Genomic DNA, 20,412 nt, shown 5'->3' with positions numbered 1-20,412 from the left:
TGTTGCCATAATTCCAGGGTTAAGACCACCCTTTACACTACACTACACTCTGTTCAATAGGTTTTGAAATGAGTACGATGACTGAAACTGGTGACAAATTTTTTGAAAGGCTTTATATATCTTTTTTATCCTTCATAAATGCATACCACAAGCATGGAAAGTAAGACAGTTCTTATTAAAGAGGCTCTACGAAATTCATATAATGAACATTCAGCAAGTCAAAATAAGGCAAACAACCCACTTTGTCACTTTTTGGATCAAAATGCAAGAACCCCAAGACCTACAAATGCAAAATTTGAATTCCCTGACAGGTGTAGCCATTTTATTACAAGTTTCCACTCTTCTTAGAATATATAAAGCTTTCAAAATGTTTGTTAAACAAACTATTTTTCAATAATAATCTAAAAACATTATTGTTTTAATGTTTTTTCATATATAACATTTTGATGACATAACCCAACATCAAACAAAAATGTTTTTAAAACATTGTAAATATTTTAATACGTTTGTGAAGATTATCATTCATCCAGATAGTAAACAATAATATATGAGCTACAATCTAGGCAACTGGACGTACGTTTTTGAGTGGGAAATTTTCACGTTCGATCCTGAACTTTTACTGTTAGAAGATCAGTAGGGCTGATGATGCGTTCAGGATCGAACATGAAAATTTCCCACTCAAAAACGTAAGTCCAGTTGCCTAGATTGTAGTTCAAATATTATTGTTAAGTATTTTAATATATTTACAAATGTCATTAAAACTTTTACATTTTAAAAACATTTTTGTGCTTGCTGGGAGGGTTAGGGAACAATCCAAAAGTTTGATGAAGCCCTATAAACGAAAGTCCTTTCGTTAGAAGGCCAACCCCCTCCACCTCCCCTCTAACATAAGTCAAGTGTCAAATATCGAAAATTCCAACCCGTATTCATTGGGCACAGGGCCGTCGCTATCACGGGTTAATAGGGTTGTGGAGGGATGCGACATTGCTAGGATATTGATCACGTTTAAGAAACAATAATTCTATTTTATTTTGAAATATTTGTCTTCATAAAAAACTAGGACTTGCTGGATTTTCAAATAAAAAAGAATCAAAGTGCGGTACAGCTGCTTTAAAAATGAACTTACAAGTTGCAGGTTGCGAGTACTGCACTCTATATTTATTTGAAATCATTTTGAAGCAACCACTGTAAAATGTCAATATCGTACTTCAGAAAATACTAAAATTTTACAATTATATATTAAATCCTTAAAAAAATATCAACGTTGACCGATGTTTTAAATACTTCTTTACAAACGTAATCGGACGTTTTGACCCCCTTCCCTCCCTAACAAAAGGATTTTCGTTTATAGGGCTTCATCAAAGCTTTTGGGTTGTTCCCTTACACATTTCCTGAAGGTAAAATGTGGCAAAATGGGGTTTTTCAAAAACATTCTTGCCAATAACTGCCAGACTATCCCTTTGAATTCCAACACTCCAAGAATACACCTAATAAGCCTAATAAATCCTTAAAAAAATATCAACGTTGACCGATGTTTTAACTACTTCTTTACAAACGTAATCGGACGTTTTGACCCCCCTTCCCTCCCTAACAAAAGGATTTTTATAGGGCTTCAAAGCTTTTGGGTTGTTCCCTTACACATTTCCTGAAGGTAAAATGTGGCAAAATGGGGGTTTTCCAAAACATTCTTGCCAATAACTGCCAGACTATCCCTTTGAATTCCAACACTCCAAGAATACACCTAATAAGCCTAATAAATCCTTTAAAAAATATCAACGTTGACCGATGTTTTAACTACTTCTTTACAAACGTAATCGGACATTTTGACCCCCTTCCCTCCCTAACAAAAGGATTTTCGTTTATAGGGCTTCATCAAAGCTTTTGGGTTGTTCCCTTACACATTTCCTGAAGGCAAAATGGGGTTTTTCCAAAACATTCTTGCCAATAACTGCAAGACTATCCCTTTGAATTCCAACACTCCAAGAATACACCTAATAAGCCAAGTTACAAAACTGAATGTACTTAAGGGGGTACTACACGCCTGCCCAATTTTGTGCCTATTTTTGCATTTTCCTCAAAAATTATAGCGCATTGGTGACAAGTAAGATATGTATATTATAGGGGCAAGGACTACAATTACTGCACTGGAAATTTTATTTCAGCACAGACAGCAGTTGTGGAGTTACAGTAAAAAATGAGGGAAAACCAATATTTGATCAATAAATCAATAGCTACTTGCCTTGAGTTGCTGAATTTCCAGTGCAGTAGTTGTAGTCCTTGCCCCTATAATATACATATTTTACTTGTCACCAATGCGCTATAATTTTTGAGAAAAATGCAAAAATAGGCACAAAATCGGCCAGGGGTGTAGTACCCCCTTAAGGCTCTCGTGAACTTATTCAAGTTGGCAAATGTGGACGTACATCTGGCTGGATGCAATTGTTGTGCTAACAATTACATGGATTTAACAATAAACACACTGCATGACATTTACACCTACATCCACATTTGGCATGAATGTTCATCTGAATTGCATTGCTGGGTGAAAAAAAAACCCAACCACCTCAAATGTAATTTCAAAGTTCATAATGCAAAACCTCATTTAAAGACACTTGTACTGGGAACTGTTTACAGTTAAAAGGAAAGGAACCAAAATTACATGAGATTTTAATATTGGGGCCCACTTTTTACATGAGGTTTTGCATTTGACCTTTGAAATTACATGAGGTTTTCCCCGCCCAGTGACAATTGGAAGTCCGTATGGGATACAATCTGATCCAGCCACACCAGATGCAATTTTGAAAATGAAAGCACAGATTATTGAAACCTTCCCATTCCTAGCATTCTTGGTTACAAAGATGTGAGCTTTTATAATACCTATTGTCTTGTGTATTTTTGTGTTTTTTTGCTCCGTAAGTTTGCCTGGATCTCAATCATTACAACCTTTCATCTGATTGGATCAGATCATGTCAAATATAGAAAATCAAAACTATTGATCTCAATATTGATTCAATACATAATAATATGTGATTTTATCATAATATCAAAAAGAGACACTTTTGGGCAGGCTATAAATTTTGAGTGTTTTACATATAGGCCTATATCTTGGAGATATTTTGCTCCATAATGCTGTTTTCCCCAATGAAATCGGACATTCCTAAGCGAAGATATTGAGTTTGTAAGTTATGGTATTATGAAATTGGAAATTGAGATATCAGCCTTTAAACAAATTATTGACAAAGTTGAGACTAGGAATGACCTTTAAAAATGTCTGAAAAAATACAAGATGACAGTTATATTTCGGTCTGAAACTATCAGACAATAATGTTAAACATTATTAACATCACAAATTTGCAACAAACCCAAATTGTGAAAAAATCAACCCCGGGCATATTTTTTGCTATTGCTCCGTTTACGATCCTGCCCAAAAGTGTCTCCTTTCGATATACCACGTCACATATTTGCCTCCAAATTTTCAATTGCTGTCACTACAGACATCTTAATTCAGTGTAAAATAAAGCAATAACCCACAAAACAACTGTTTGTCAATAAATTTATATTTGACACCTTTTGCAGAACATCCATTTTCATACATACTCAAAGTCTTTACAATAATTATGTTAAGAGGTGGTAGGGCTACATGCTACCCTGCACAAACCACAGGATTGGTTATTATAATCATCTAACCACAACAAAATACACAATCTCATTTCTATACATCACTTTTTATGGTGTTTCTACTTGGCTGCTGGCTTTTCTTACGCTGCTCTCTTCTTTGCTGCCCCCTTTTAGTGGCGGCTTCTAGGGCTGTTAGGTGCATCTCATCAATCCAACCTCACAACTGTTTGTAGGTAAAGTAAACCTGCATTTTTTAAAGGACAGAGTGCCCATCTCTCTTTCGTTAGTGATTAGGCCAGACTCCATTGTGAAATGTTGCTGTGGGGGGATCAGGAAGGGGGATCGTCACACCTCCACAGCGAGTCTGTTACCTTCCCAGCATTTAAGAATACCCATTTATACACATGGTGGAGAGGAGTAATAGAGATAAAGTGCCTTACTCAAGGGCAGAACACGATGGCGTCGAAAGGGCTCAAACCTGCATCTTTCCGACTATGAATCGGAGCCCGTTCTGCTCGGCCATAGTGCTCCCCAAGATTATTGTAGGGCTGAGTTGAAAGCAAGCAATTTTGCCTCTCCATAAAGGTTCAGTATTCACAACAAAATTAATCCTGGGCTACAATGTGTCTCAATTCAACAAGCAAGTTCAACTGTTTATTGAAGATCCAGTGAGAAATACAATTTGAATTGTTCAAATAAAAAAGGTCTTATGATGTTGAACTAAGCCAAACATTGCCCAAGACCCGGGCCCAAGACTAACTCCACTTTATAAAAATATCAGCTAAATTATATCATAAGTTCTATGTAATCTTTCATTCATCATAAACTAAACCAAGGAGAAATGCCTCCTCTATCTTTAACAATTCTATCCTGTTTCTTCTGTAGTTTCTCTAAGTTTTGCATTGTCTTGTCGTCCTCCTCTTTCTTTGTTGTTGGGAATAAGTCTGGAAATTCAAAGGTCTGTCCTGCAGGCTGTTGGCAAAATAATGAAAAACAAACAAAAACATGTAATGGATTAGTAAATGTAATAATTGCATTGAAAAGTGAAAAGATAAAAGCAATAATAACCTTGAATTATGTGGTATTGATTACTATAAAACAGGTAGTTTTGTGTGTATAATTTGTTGTGCTTTGTCGATATTGAACAGTGGCGGCGGAAGCATTAAAATTTAGGGGGGGAGCGAGCATATTTTTGTCCTGTTTTACAAAGACTTGTTTTTGAGCACAAAGCGTGCGAAAAATGTCAATTTCAGACAATTTTAGCCACAAATTACGGTGTTTTCTGCTATTTGATGGGCCAATGTACCCCCATTTGGGCCCAAAGCGTACAAATGTAGTGTTTTAAGTGCTAAAAAGTAAGATGCACAGGGCAATTATTGCTTTATTTTTTTCTATTATATTTTTAGGGGGATGTCCCCCTTGCCAAAATTTAGGGGGGTTATGTTTCCCTGGTTCCGCCACCTATGATTTTGAACTACTTCGCTTGTTTTTAAATCACACAAATTTTCCAAGCTTCCTTACAATTACATTGACCTAAACACGCTTAATAGAATGGGTGTTGTTAGTTTTCACTGTAAATGCTTACAAGAGGCAAAGAGAGTATCCGAGGGGACAAACGTTAGGAATGGTGCATAAATGTACCACACACATTTCTACTAAAGTACATATCATCGTGGTTTTCTCATATTGATCGGTAAAATTTGAGGGGCCGCTTCACAGTAATATGGTATTCATCAGTATGCAGAAACACACATCGACTGCTCAATGCCAAAAGTGGGTAAGTGCAATAGCTGCCATGTTTAGCTCCCATGTGTAGATGAGTACTATACTGTGTGTAAATTGCCAAATGTTCACAGAGCAGCTATTGCACTTACCCACTTCTGGCACTGAGCAGCCCAAAATAATAAGCTCTCCAGTATTTTTTGCTAACCAAAATTGACTACTTACCAGTGTGATGTGAGCTCTTTTGTAGTCATCCTTTGGCTTGAATCGCTGGTTTTTATGAGTCCTGAACAGAGGGATGGCCACTACTTCTGTGTTCACTTTTAATACTGGAACATTGTAGATTTTTTCTAAGTAGCTTTTGATCTCAAACTTTGTCATTCTGATAAAAAAGAACGAGATCAATTTAATACATTTATAATGTCGACTTTTGATATAGTAAAGCAGGGGTGACCTGTTAACACTATTTGACCTTAAGAGTGTACCACACAGACTGTCTTTTGGAATTTGCAGGAGAGCATTAAATAGTTCATCTTGAGCTGTTTAGTGCATTTACAACAGAGTGTAAGCAGAGAATGGTCAACTAAGGACAGCTAAAAATCACTCTCCTTTATATCAGATTTAAGGAGAGCAGTAGAGAGTGATTGCTCTCACTCTCCCCAAAAGGCAGTCCTTAAAGTGAGGAGTGAGGACCATGTGGCAAACGTTAGACAATTTGACAGGTCACATAACAGTGACAGTGCTATTACTAACTTGTGTTTTATATATATTCACATTTCATCAATATTCATTTTTGTAAAGTGAAAAGACTTTGAGGGCCACATTGGACATGGACATTGTCAAGGGCTGCATTTGGCAACCCCTGTTCTAAAAATAATCATATTACCCTGAAAAACACATTGTTTGATGGGCTCCCTAAAGCATCTGAATCTCAATAAAGCATGGTACATACTACAATTTGGAATTGGCCCCATCTTTTGTGTGTGAGTAGTAGGGGTTGCAGGCTAAAGATGACAAAATTTGGACCTTACAAATATTTTGGGTTTTGGTGGATCCAGCTTTGATTTTCGGCTATGTTCAGACCATCACATCTTTAATATGGTATATGGCCCATTTCACGGTTAGGCGCCACTTTTTGATTTTCAACGTATCTGGCCTGGTGTGTAAAAAATAATGGGGTTACAGAATTGACTGTTGGTGATTTTTCATTGTCTCTGTATAGCCTACCTCCACTAGCTTAATCGGCCTTTCTGCTTTTTATCTTTCAGGGCGCATTAGGGGTCAGAAGTGGTCAAAACCACATTTTACTAGCAACCTAAAAACTGACATTTATTTTCCAATGCTGCCACTTTTAACTATGTTGAGCCTACCAGCTGCTTTTGTTGTTTTTATGTAATGAACAAGTTGCACTATACAGCCATACATGAACAAAGTAGTAGTTGTCAGTTAAACTAGCATGAGAACCATTTAAATTTCTGAATTCGGATGTGACATTTTCCGTTCACATCTATGTACCTTATTCAATGTGGAATAGATCGACTAATACTTTACATGAATGGCAAACTAGTGTGTTTTAGTAAAGTTCAGAGTCTTGTTACTATTTGTTGAACAAATTACACTTGTTGCTCTTAATACGTAGATACAGCGATATTTTGAATTTTTGCCAACAAATTCCGTTCACAATTTTGTCACATCCGATTATTTTTCCAAATAGTATAATTTATAACAAATAAGTGGCAGAATTTGTTCTCCTTGATTTTTAAAAATCTCCTGCTATGAGCTATCTAATGACACCATTTAATGAAAACTCCTTCATCAACTTAGCTTGCAGATGTCATTTCAAAGTTTCCGTTCACATGTGTCACATACATGGTACCTGTCACATCCAAAATAGTTTCTTCAAAGAACTAAGACAGGTATGGGACTAGGATGCCAGTTTGAAGTTATTTCATTACAAGTTTGTGGGGGATCAAAAGGCACAATAAGTTTTTAATTCAGCATGCCTTCTTTAATTGTGGGACAGGAGATTCAAAAGCTTCAATTTCCGTTCACATGTCACATCCTCAAAATTAGTAGTTTTAGGCCAAAATACTTAAACAACATGATATTTTACTTTCTAAAATAGGTTTATTATTTCATACATGTCACATATGATTATTTCATGGCTTTGTTGTTGTCTTTTAGGGGACAGTTTTGTGTGCAATTTGCGGAGGCGGATGTGACGTTTTCGATTGTGAACGGAATATTTCAGTGTTATAGACATTTTGCTTGGCAAAAATAGAAAGGGTCAGGAAAAACATTTTAGCATTGCTCAATTTAATAGAATCTATCAAAATATATGTGTTAGAAGTGCTTTAAAGCTTATATTTTGACAAGCAAACTGTTTATGGTGGTGAAATATTCTGTTCACAATTGGGGGTGTCACGTCCGCCTCTGTAAATTGTAAACAATGTTTTAAAATGAACACTAACACAGGTTAATATGTTTCAATATATCCCATTTAATTTACTGAGTGTGTGAAAACTCTTTGAATCATTATTTTCTAAAACATACTCTACTTTACAGTGTGTGGTTTCCGTTCACATTGACATCAGTCACATCCAAAATTGCACAAACATAAGAATCTTGAATTTGACCTGTGCTTTCAAACTGGCTGATATTATTTGTGAACATTACCCATATTATGACCATCAAAGCTGTGAAATATCAGAGTCATTCATTGATTATTAAAATTGTTGAGTAAACCTTTTCATGTCAATTTCCCTTTTTTACCACAAAAATTACATGTAAGTGGCCATAAATTTGTCATTACTCAACAAAATTTGCCCAAATTCGGTCAGAAGAGAGCCTATGACATACTTGTTTATTTTAAATATCTATTATATATGTATTGGACAGTAAAAGTATAAATATTCACTACTCAATATTTATCACATTTGTTAAAAAATTACATAACATGAGATAATAAATTATAATTTTCTTCAAGAAGTAGAGAGATTTAAGCTGGGAAATGATATTTTTATGAAAATCTGGTCTTATGTGGAAAAGAAAACCCCAATTAAATGAAATTTAATCCATTTTGAAAATTTCAAGTTTTTTTCACCAAAAGTGGCGCCTAACCGTGAAATGGGCCATATCCTATGAACTTCTAAGTTGCATATTTGGATTCTACACAGAAAGTTATCCCAGAATACAAACTTTCAGGGTGTGGGATATAATATATACATTTAGAATTACGCCAGCTAGAAAATCAAAGTAGACCTTGCGATGCTTTATTTTCGCGTGCCCCCCTAAACGAAAAAATAAAAGGGAGTTACAACCTCAAATTTTAATTTCTCAATAGTATCTACCAGTACACAAAATAAGGAAAAAATCCATGAGTATGGGTTAATTCTCATGCTGACTTGGCATGTAATGTATTTACTCAGTTAATGACTTGCACACAATTACTTCTGGAGTTCTGGGGAATTAGAGGTTAATAACTATAATGTTTTCCAAGGTTCCTTTGACAGTGTTAACCATCGCGTACAATGTATGTGCGCAAGCGTCAAGCGTGTGCATTGGACCTTGTGCAAAATAATATGCGCTGGTCTGGGTAGCAGTACGCTTAATTTGTAAAAGGAAATCTGAATAACAGTATACGCATCGGTTATTTGCAAGGCATTGTGAAAAATCTAAACATTTTGCCTTTGGAACCGAGGAATATCTCAAGCTTTGATTCTCGGCCAGCATGTGCCCAGTTTGTTCAACGCACAACACGGTGCGCGCAGCGGTTACTTAATATTTACGCTGGAACAATTACGCATTTTGCAGTCAATTGCGAGATATTAATGACCTCGATTTGTGTTCACGTTTTTACAAATAATAAAATATGATTGGATCACACACATCACCTCTATTCATGAATCAGTCACTAACAAAACTGGGGGCAGTATTCGATTTACCAGTAAAAAAGTTACTTGCATTTGTGCAGGTAACATCTAGAAACCTGCACAAAGTGAAATAACTTGCACACAATTTAACCATAAAATAAGAAGTTTGTGTTGTGGAACTAATTGCAATAATTTGCCCTTGCCACTAACAAGCATAAGGCCTAAAAAAAAATTGTTTGATTGGCGTAACCCTACCGACCCTAAAAATAGGCCCGACCCTAAACTTTTTTTCTTATTTTTTTGCAAAAAATGAATTAAAAAATCAAAAAAGATTAAAAGAAAAAAAATCATGATTTTCAGCTTAAAATGTGTGTAAAAAAAAAAAAAAAAAAATTAGCGACCGACCTACCCTAATTTTTTTTTTTCATGTTACACCAATCAAACAATTTTTTTTAGGCCTAATGCATAAACATGCTCAGTTAGTACTTGGTACACAACTTTCCTGTCTATTTACTTACTGCACAGGACAGTGGAAGGTGACAATGTTAGGCGGATTATCCACTGCACTCTTCACGAGCCTCATCCAGAATTCAGGGAAAAAGTTTCTTCTTTGTGGACCACCCCTCACTGTGACTGGATACCTGATGAAATATAATAAATCATTCACCTTGGAATTAGAAAATAAACATCAACTATTCTGAAGGTATTTTGAACTTTACCAAGTGCTGCAGACCTTCAACCATCATATTCATTACGGTACCCGGTACCGTATATTACATTAGTACATGTAGTAATTTGTACTAGTACAAGTTCATGATGTAGGCCCTTCACAATTGAAGAATTAAAAATAGGCATGATAGGACGAGGTGACTTTTAATTATTAATTATCTATTATTTTCTTTATTTAGTATTAATTAGTTAAATCACACACAACCAATTATCAACCCGTTATGACTGGAGCCGACATTTAATTATGTTATGCTTACTTTTACACATAGTATTTATATTTAGGCAGGGTCTTAGGCAGGATTTGAAGGTTTGGGTGTGTAAATTAAAAAAACTGGGTGTGTAAATTTAAGATTTGTGTGCAAAGTATAGGCCATGTGGGCAAAAACTGGGTGTGTATTTACAAATTTGGGTGTGTAAAACACTCCCTACACGGCTGGCTGCCTAAGCCCTTGGTATAAGGTGCAGTATGCTGTTTGTTTAAATGCTGTTTGTTCATGTTAGAACAGGGCTCCGCAAATAGCGGCGCGCGCACCACATGTGGCGCGCCATGGCTTCCCGAGTGGCGCGCAGCGCCGTTTAGATTTACAAAATAAATAAATAAACAATGCGATTCCCATGTTATCCTTGTAAAGACAGGGTAAAATAGTGCAAAATGTTGCACCAAATGGCGTCATTTGCACCTCAAATTTAAAAAAATCGATAGCTTCACAGGGGGGCAACCCCCTCTGACTCCCCCGGCGACTTCGCAGCCATTGAGTGGCGCTTTGCAGGGTTTTTTTAATTTCATGTGGCGCTTCAACAAATCTATTTGAGAAAGCCTGTGTTAGAAAGTAGGAAGTAAAAGTCATTGAAAGTTATTTTCAAGAAGAAAATCCAAAATATAGATAAAATAATTAAATAATAAATATTTTGCAATTTTCAATTTTGCACGCGGGCGGTTAACAGTAAACTAAGAATTAATTGTGAAGGGCCTTATGTAGGCCTACTACAAACCATGCCAACCGTTTGTCAGGTCATACATGTAGATAGTAAACCAGGAACAAATGACTTGCGTGGAAAAATAGCAAACTGCGAACGAACTTTTACAAAAGTTTAAAACACACATGTACACACAACAAGAAAAAAAAACATGTCAATGAAATTATACACCTTGTCATGTATAGGAATTTTTTTTAGTATTACATTGTAATGATTATGATTATTATTATTATGATAAAATCACACAATTTGTGGCAATTTGATTTTTTGACAATTTTAGCTAAAGAAAGCCTAGGCTTGAGTGCCTAGCCCTTAGCCTTTAGCTAAGGCCATTGCATTGTAAGCTAAGGCATTTGATTTTTTACAACTGTGTGTGCTTTTTACTGCTTTTCCAACACAAATATATGCTTCAAAGTTTCTGTTTCAGCGAATCCGACCAGATTTTGAATGTAATGGTCTAGAGTGTGAAGCTATCGGTGAGCAAATTCTTGGCTAAAAAATAGCAAAAATAATAGTTTCTCGATCATGAGAGTATGAATGTACTGCGTGCACTAGACGTTCGCTTTTCGTATCTCTTTCCTTGTTGGAAAGGTATAACGTTGAGGAGATAGGAACATGTACAGAAGATACGGGACCTACTCTGCCATGTTTGGCTGAGTAACGGTACATGAACACGGTCTTTTGTGCCTATGTAAATTAGTGATTGTGTAAAGCTGTGTTTATACACACGGGTTACTCATCATCAGACTGAATCATTGTCGCTAACTACACAAGTTATAGTGTGCATTTTTAGATAACGTTGACCGACAGAGGGTGTCAATATAGGCCTACGTGTCGCTTTTGAAAAACAGCGAATCATGCGCATGCGACTGCGATTTAGTACACTGACCATGCGTGCGATTCAGGTTTCTCCAAAAGCGATTGAGTAAATGCATAAATGACCGGCGATTGTGTGTTCTCAAGTGGGTTTTATCATGTTAATTAGTGACCTCTATCAAGCATTGAAATGCTGTCATTTTTTGTACTGGATCGTTCAAGCATCTCCAACAAACAGAGTTCTAGGGCTAGCGTGCACTGCGACATGCGTAATGAATGTCGCAAGTTTAGTGGAATGATACAATAGTATTAGGGAGTCCAGTAGTTTCCCGATTTCCGAATTTGTATCTGGAAGCACGTAAAACACGCAAGAATGGTCGTATGTTTTAAACATGATTTTTATGTTCAAATGGAAAAATAAATTATGATTCGAAGAGATTAAAGATTAATCTTTCTAACTATATGATGTTTTTTCCAAAAAAAGTCCGTATAATCCTAGATCAATGCGATAAATACGGTGTACCTTCAGAGCAACAGATTAGCAGTAGATGCATTCGTCGCCATCTTGTCACATGAGCTTCCGGATGTGACGGAGTTTTTGGATCACATCTCATTAACCGCTGACCTAGTGCAAAATCTGAGATTATTATGGGATAGACAAAAGAATTCCCCATCCGGCAATAGTAAACAAATGCCCGTTGATAAAGCATGAACGGTAGTCAAAAGCAATTTCTGAGGCACCAAAATCAAGGTAATTTTTCCCGATTTTTCTTGTCAAAAGCCTTATAATTCGGTTATAAAGAGTCCATGAAACCTATATGAAACTGGTATTAGATTAAATTATAGACTTTCAAGAAGAAGTTGGCCAAGTTGCAGAGCAATCGGAGGTTGCTTGGTAAAATCTGAACCATGATTTTGTACAGGGAGGTACTGTGGTAACATGCGAAGTACGGGGAGTGTAGTGGTGTGTTAGCGGTGCATGCCATGTGCCTTGTCGGGTTGACGCCGGGTGGTAGATGTAGCGCATTATCGGGTCTTGAGGGCAAGGATAAAAATGAAGAAAGCACACTTAATACAAGTGATATTATTTATGTTACTACTTTTAATCATTTTTATGATACTTAAAGAATCTGTGTAATATTTTTTAATTTTTTTTTCACTTCCTTTGTATTTTTTTTTTCAATTCTGAAGTTAAGTAGTGCAGTGTCAGATGAGCTTCATAAACTAAAGACAAGAACATTTTGCATGAGGGCTTCAGAGAAATATGAGAAAAAAACCACTTCAATGAATTGATATTATTTATGTTACTACTTTTAATCAACTCCAGTATAATAAGAATCTCTGTTCTAAACTTGTTATAAAAATGTTTGTGTTTTTTCCCGCATATGCCCGAAGTTTGGGGTGACTTGAGAAAAAAATAAAACACACACAACTGCACTTCATACTATGTAATCAATCATATGTTGTTACTTTTTTATTCAATAATTGTCAATATGATATTACAATACTTTTAACTCCCTTTCCAAATTTTATTAGATTTCAAATAAATTTTGAGACAGTAATCGACATAGTAGGGACTTCGTTGCACACATTCCAGTTGGTCATGGCGACAGACACAAAACCTGTACGCCTTTACACAACTTTAATTGAGCATAACTTCACTATACTTCAAGCTACTGAGCTGATTTAAAGACTGTTGGTTTTCTCTTTAAATTCTCTTTCCAGTGATACCAAACTTGATAAGGTTCGCTTAAAAGGCAAAAAGTGCCGGACTCCCTAACAATAGCCATGATGATGATAGCGCGATCGATTGTGCACGCACAGGAAATGCAGAGCGTGTGTGGTAGGAGTTGTACGTCGACGCAATTGTCATTGCGTGCCTATTGAGCTCTCATGATCGAGAAACTATTATTTTAGCTATAATATAAACTTCTCGAGCAACATGCGCCGGCAGAAAAAACGGAGACGAATTCGACAGGCTTGTGTTAGTAGTTCATCATGATTTACCAGTTTTCTCTACTATCACTTCAAGCTGCAAAGTGATTTAGCTACGAAATGATAGAGAACAGTCTCCGTTGCTCAAAGAAAACTTCTAACATATCCCTGGGTGTCTTGATATTGTAATATGGTTAAATTTCATACCTGTGCATGGGTCTGAACGTCCTCCCGAGGTGAGCCATTTTGTTTTTTGCACCATTCGACCGTAGGTGGCGTCCTTCATTAGTGTTGCCAAGTTTTATTTCAAAATCATTGATTTCAGGAATTTATGATAGCTTCGAAAAGAGACTGCTCTGCAGTATTTCTTTTCTTTCTTTTTTTTGATAAACAATTCATACCTTTCCATGCATGCCGTGGCGTAACTAGGGTTCGTAGCGCCCGGGGCAAGAAACAAAATTGGCGCCCCTACCCCTCACCCGAGAATATCTTGAGAACATTATACCCCTCCCCCAAGTGAAACAATTGCGTGAAAAATTTTGGACAAATAAGGCCTACCACTACTTAATTTTGGTTACTAGAAAGAAGTCGAATATCGGTCTTAAAATGTTCTCTTAATTGATTTAATGCTGAAATACGCGTGAAGCGCGCGAAAATTTTGACTTTCATCGCTGCAGAATCGATGCTGAATAGGTCAATTTAGTGTTGCCCCTGCCCCCCCCCCCCCCCCCGTAGTTATGCCACTGCATGCATAAAACATACCGGTAACACATCCCCATAGAAAAAAGTCTCATGGATAGCTGAGCTGTTGAATCAGAACAGGATTGGTGGATTTTCCATGGTCAGGTCTCTGGGTCAGGTCAGAGGGATTTATAGGGGATGATAAATTAAAATGGTCTATTACAGTAGACTACGAAAAGATATGAACATGAGATAAAAGACTAGCAAAAACAAATTTAGGGGGTGATTTATTTTAAACAAAAGTTTCCAAAATAAAAAGTGAAAAGCAGTAGACAGTGCAGTGACACTAGGAATGTTTCAGAAGGGGTGGGGCATTGTTGGGTCAACGTTAAATTCAGGGCAAATAATTGTCTATGCAATTTAAAGTTGAACTTGCCGCAAGTCGTCGGTAGGGCCTACACAGTGGCGTAGCCAGTGGAACCAGTGCCCCCCCGCTCGTCATGCCGCGGTTCATGTAAGGCCGCGTCGGTAGACTGAAAAAAAAAAAAAAAAAAAATTGGGTTAACAATAGGCTATTATTCAGCCAGGGTGACAGAAAAAAGGGGCGAATGATAAAAAAATGATGAAAAATTTTTTTTTTTTTTGCTCTTCAGTTTTTCAAACCATGCAAAAAAAATTTGGGTCAACAAATCACAACTTCCGACGGCAAAAAATATTTCTGTCGGTACATTTACAAGTTGTGCCCCCTCGATTCAAAAATCCTGGCTACGCCACTGGGCCTACACAAAGGGCGTTCAGTTGGTAAAAATACTGGGTGACACTGAAAACAGACATCCCAATTGAATAAAAAACGTAAAACCGAGTGGTTTTTTTTGTGTGTGTGTGTTTTTTTTATAAAATTTGAATCCCTCCTCCCCCCTTACTTTCTTGAGTAAAAAACATTGGGTCAACAATTCACAACTTTCGTCGGTAAAAAACAGTGGTATACAAAATCCGTCGATATAGACCTACTACATTTAATTTACAAGTTGCTGTGCACCGTCGAATAATTTGGAGAGATTCCACCCCATCATGGTGGAAGTATAAAAATCAGACAAAAGAAATGTCTTTTAAAAACAGACAACGCAATTTAATGGATGTACTTTCACATAGAAGTTCATAGATATTGGTAAGGAGGACTTGGTGCTTAAAATGAAAAAGCTGTTTAGAAGAAGTGGCACTATAGGCCTAAATGTGTAATTTACCCGGCCGGGTATTTTTCTAATTTATATTATATACATTCGTTTCTTTAAATTCAACATGAGAAAACGTGAATTCTAGGTCATTGTAGGCTAGGTAGGCGGTAGGCCTATGACATGTATGACTCGTTCTGTTCTATAGTTTTTCGGCAATCGCCAGATTTGGGGCTGATCGGTTAACCATCAAGTCGTATCATACTGCAGCCGTCCGTTTTCCTATACACAATACACAGTGCTCTTACCATTGACGCGTGACATCTACAAATAGCGTACGTTAGAAGTAGAAGTCAACAATCATTATGTTGCTCATTTTCAAGAATGCTGGTTAACAAAAAGCAGACCATTGTCTCATTTCGTGAACAAAGGTCCACTACCACCCACATACCATTGTTTCCTTGCGTTTCCTTTATAATCGGTTACCCAACTGAAGCTATAATACTAGTCTCCTCCGCAGCCAGTTTGGTTACGCTCCCTCCACACAAACAGTCTGCCAATGGCCACTTATAACGCCGTTTCTGATTGGCTACACGTAAGTAGCCGTAGAGCTGTACATACGGGAACTTGATTGACCTCAGTCTATAGCTGGCGAGATGGCGGGTCAAGGGGGCGCAACACTAAATCACTACGCATTTATGTAAGAACGAAATTCGGCTAATATAGTCCCCCCGGGTATAGTCCATAGTGAGTACTGATGAGATTGTAGCGACCATATCTACCGACATGTTCACTTTAAATCACTCAATATCAGCTCATATGAATTCGACAAGTGTCTTCAATGATAACATGCAGAAAAAACCGGACATTTTATCTCAAAAGCGATTCTCTGTGGCGGATGAAGACAACTTCCGATTTTGAAATGTGAGTGGTGAATTTAGTATATTTTTAGGCCATATTTTTTGCACCGCGAAATAGCGAAATAGCGAAAAAAGTCAACGGTCATCGATATATGCCGACAAATGTTTTGGAATCTATAGAAACAGAGCTTTAATTTGATACCAAATTTATTTTTCCAAGTATTGCAGGGACGCCAGGAATGGCGCTCGAAGTAGGCCAAAATCACACGTTATCCTATGGGACGCTTATTTAACGCGTTCTTTTTACATTCTTCGCGTAAAATAAGAAATGCGCGTCATGAAATGTGTTCTATTTCAATCATGATGATAAACAAGGATTACGAAAAGTCACCCTGATGAATTATTATTGGGGAAAATGCTTTATTGGCCGAGCAGGCGCCTGCAAAGTCTAGAAATTGTATCCAAAAATCTTCAAAAGGCTCAAAAATGGGTTTTAAAGTTAATAGGCATTGTTAATCTGCATGAAGCCGTTTTGCTGCATATTCAGTAGGCCTATGCAAAAAGACCATAATTGTTACTGCTGAAACAGGGGGGTGTTTATACTTCACACTCATTAACAAGTGCTTTCCAAAACAAAATGGCAAGACAGATAATCTATAAATGAAATTAAACTTGGTTCAAAGACGTGCTTAAATTGTTGTCTGTCACTAGTTTAGTGAGGTTTTGTGTAAACTCTCGCATATTGGAGGAAAAGTCGAAATATGCGATTTTCCGTGTTTCGGCACTGATCTTTAAAACAACATTTCTCTTGAACGAAATGTCGCAGAGACATGAAATTGTCGGTGTTGAGCTACAAATTTTCTCTAATTTAATTAATAAGTGACAAATGTGGATTTTGAAAACTTTTAAATCCTTGTAACGGCCGTCGTTTATGAACGCGTTCTTTTTACATTCTTCGCGTAAAATAAGAAATGCGCGTCATGAAATGTGTTCTATTTCAATCATGATGATAAACAAGGATTACGAAAAGTCACCCTGATGAATTATTATTGGGGAAAATGCTTTATTGGCCGAGCAGGCGCCTGCAAAGTCTAGAAATTGTATCCACAAATCTTCAAAAAGGCTCAAAAATGGGTTTTAAAGTTAATAGGCATTGTTAATCTGCATGAAGCCGTTTTGCTGCATATTCAGTAGGCCTATGCAAAAAGACCATAATTGTTACTGCTGAAACAGGGGGGTGTTTATACTTCACACTCATTAACAAGTGCTTTCCAAAACAAAATGGCAAGACAGATAATCTATAAATGAAATTAAACTTGGTTCAAAGACGTGCTTAAATTGTTGTCTGTCACTAGTTTAGTGAGTTTTGTGCAAACTCTCGCATATTGGAGGAAAAGTCGAAATATGCGATTTTCCGTGTTTCGGCACTGATCTTTAAAACAACATTTCTCGAAATGTCGCAGAGACATGAAATTGTCCGGCAGGTATAAAAGACTGGTCACTGATTACTGATTGCTGATCACTGACTGCTGATTGCTGATTGACCAGTTACTGATTACTGAATGGTTACCTGATTACTGATTGATCAGGAGCTGATTACTGATTGTTCAGTCACTGATTACTGATCGTTCAGTAGCTGATTACTGATTGTTCAGCAGGTATAAGACTGATCACTGAAAACGCTGATTGTTCAGTAGCTGATTAGGCCTACTGATTGGATTGGAAATTTGCTGAATGACTTGTTTAAAAGGGGCATTCGCAAATTTGAAGTTATAAAATCTAAATTAAAGGAATATTAATCAAGTTGTTTAAAGGGGCATACTTTACAGTTATTACCTCTGAATTAAAGGATCATTTAATGAGCTGTGGTTGACAGATTAAAGGGGCATTCGCAATTGCAGAGCTATAAATTGAAATTTAAGGAATATTAATTGAGTTGTTGGATAACTTGTTTCAGGGGGCATATGTAGTTCAACATCGTTTGGTATTTTGCACGAGTCAATGATTTTTAGGGCATAAATTAAAATTACAGTAATCAGGTAACCATTCAGTAATCAGCTACTGAACGATCAGCAATCAGTGGTCAGTGACTGAACAATCAGTAATCAGCTCCTGATCAATCAGTAATCAGGTAACCATTCAGTAATCAGCAACTGGTCAATCAGCAATCAGTAGTCAGTGATCAGCAATCAGTAATCAGTGATCAGTAATCAGCAATCAGTGATCAGTCTTTTATACCTGCCGGAAATCGTCAGTGTTGAGCTACACATTTTCTCTAATTTAATTAATAAGTGACAAATGTGGATTTTGAAAACTTTTAAATCCTTATAAGGGGCGCAACACTAAATCACTACGCATTTTATGTAAGAACGAAATTCGGCTAATATAGTCCATAGTGAGTATGAGATTGTAGCGACCATATCTACCGACATGTTCACTTTAAATCACTCAATATCAGCTCATATGAATTCGACAAGTGTCTTCAATGATAACATGCAGAAAAAACCGGACATTTTATCTCAAAAGCGATTCTCTGTGGCGGATGAAGACAACTTCCGATTTTGAAATGTGAGTGGTGAATTTAGTATATTTTTAGGCCATATTTTTTGCACCGCGAAATAGCGAAAAAAGTCAACGGTCATCGATATATGCCGACAAATGTTTTGGAATCTACAGAAACAGAGCTTTAATTTGATACCAAATTCATTTTTCCAAGTATTGCAGGGACGCCAGGAATGGCGCTCGAAGTAGGCCAAAATCACACGTTATCCTATGGGACGCTTATTTAGTGTTGCGCCCCCTCAAACTTGCTCATGAATAATAAAGTAGCCGTCTAGCCGATCGACCAATTGAAAGCTTTGTTTGACGTCAAGCTGGATGACGTCGGCAGAAAACCGTTAGCGAATCAAAAAGGACCAGTTCGTGACCATTGGCAGACTGTTTGTGTGGAGCAGGGTGTGGAGGGAGCGGAACCAAACTGGCTGCTACTATAATACCAGCTCATTGCAATACCGCACATATAAAACAGACACACGTGCACAACCAGAGAAGATCTGATTTAATCAGTTGAGCTGTTTTCAATGAGTGTTATCTTGGTTTAAAGCTGTTTAATAGCTTTTAATGCGGTTTAAGTCCCGCAAAGGTCGTGGTGAATTCTACTGTATACGGTACATGAGCTTACATGACTGCATCATGTATAATTATATCATAGACCATGGAAATAGAATATATTTAAGTTGCATCAAAGCATTTAATATGAATAGCCATTTTTGTTATAAGAAGAGAATCATGCCTTTCGTGTTCAACAATATAAGTTACAAAAATCCATTGCTTATATCGAGAAAAACGTGATTTTATGAAACATTTTAGGTCCCATGGAGGCTTTTATATGTTAACTTGTAATTGATATTTTCATAAGAATGGAATATTCAATATCTAATCTCGGACTAGGTGGGTGCTTTTTGTCCTATAACGTTCCGGAAATTGTGATTATCTTGATTGATTATTGATTATCAATGATCGATTATCCATTATCGATTATCCATTACTTGATTGACACTATACATCCCCCTCCCAATGCAAGTAGATACTTCGAGCTACTTCGTAAGGTGATATGCAATAATTATGAGCCCTTTATAGGTAAAATTGGGGGGGTTTGGCGAGCCGAAGGGGTGGGGCAATCAATTTTGGCAAGCCGAGAGGGGGGGATTGCTGGCACACATTCATGGGGGGGCGCCTTTTCATAAAAAACAACCTTTAGGCCACATCATGTCACAGGGGAAATTCCCAAAGTTTACCAAATTGACATTGTCATAAAACGACGGTCACAACATTTAGTATTGTTAAATACGTAAAATGGCCCAAAGCTGCATAACATAACATTGCGGAACACTACCGGGTACATCATGAACGATTTTCGGCAGGTCCGTATGCAGGCTTTTTTTGGGGGTGCTGATAACACGGTGATAAGAGGGGCGATTTTGTGAAAAATGGACTTTCTTCCCAAAATTTGGACCTTTTTAGACCAAA

At 37.0% G+C, this 20,412-nt stretch overlaps 1 protein-coding gene across 1 annotated transcript; it reads right to left on the bottom strand.

Moving 5' to 3' along the window:
- Positions 1-3,537: 3,537 nt before the first annotated feature.
- Positions 3,538-13,958, bottom strand: LOC140165793 (large ribosomal subunit protein uL23m-like). Its single transcript, XM_072189114.1, has 4 exons — positions 13,878-13,958; positions 9,731-9,853; positions 5,566-5,722; positions 3,538-4,590 (listed from the first exon to the last, which is right to left on the bottom strand). Exons 1-4 carry the CDS (start codon positions 13,913-13,915, stop codon positions 4,438-4,440), a joined length of 471 nt encoding a protein of 156 aa, XP_072045215.1. The 5' UTR covers positions 13,916-13,958; the 3' UTR covers positions 3,538-4,437.
- Between the last annotated feature and the right edge of the window lie 6,454 nt (positions 13,959-20,412).

Source organism: Amphiura filiformis, chromosome 12, assembly GCF_039555335.1.
Source record: "Amphiura filiformis chromosome 12, Afil_fr2py, whole genome shotgun sequence".
Classification (NCBI taxonomy): Eukaryota; Metazoa; Echinodermata; class Ophiuroidea; order Amphilepidida; family Amphiuridae; genus Amphiura; species Amphiura filiformis.
This window is presented reverse-complemented; position numbering and strand designations above follow the sequence as displayed.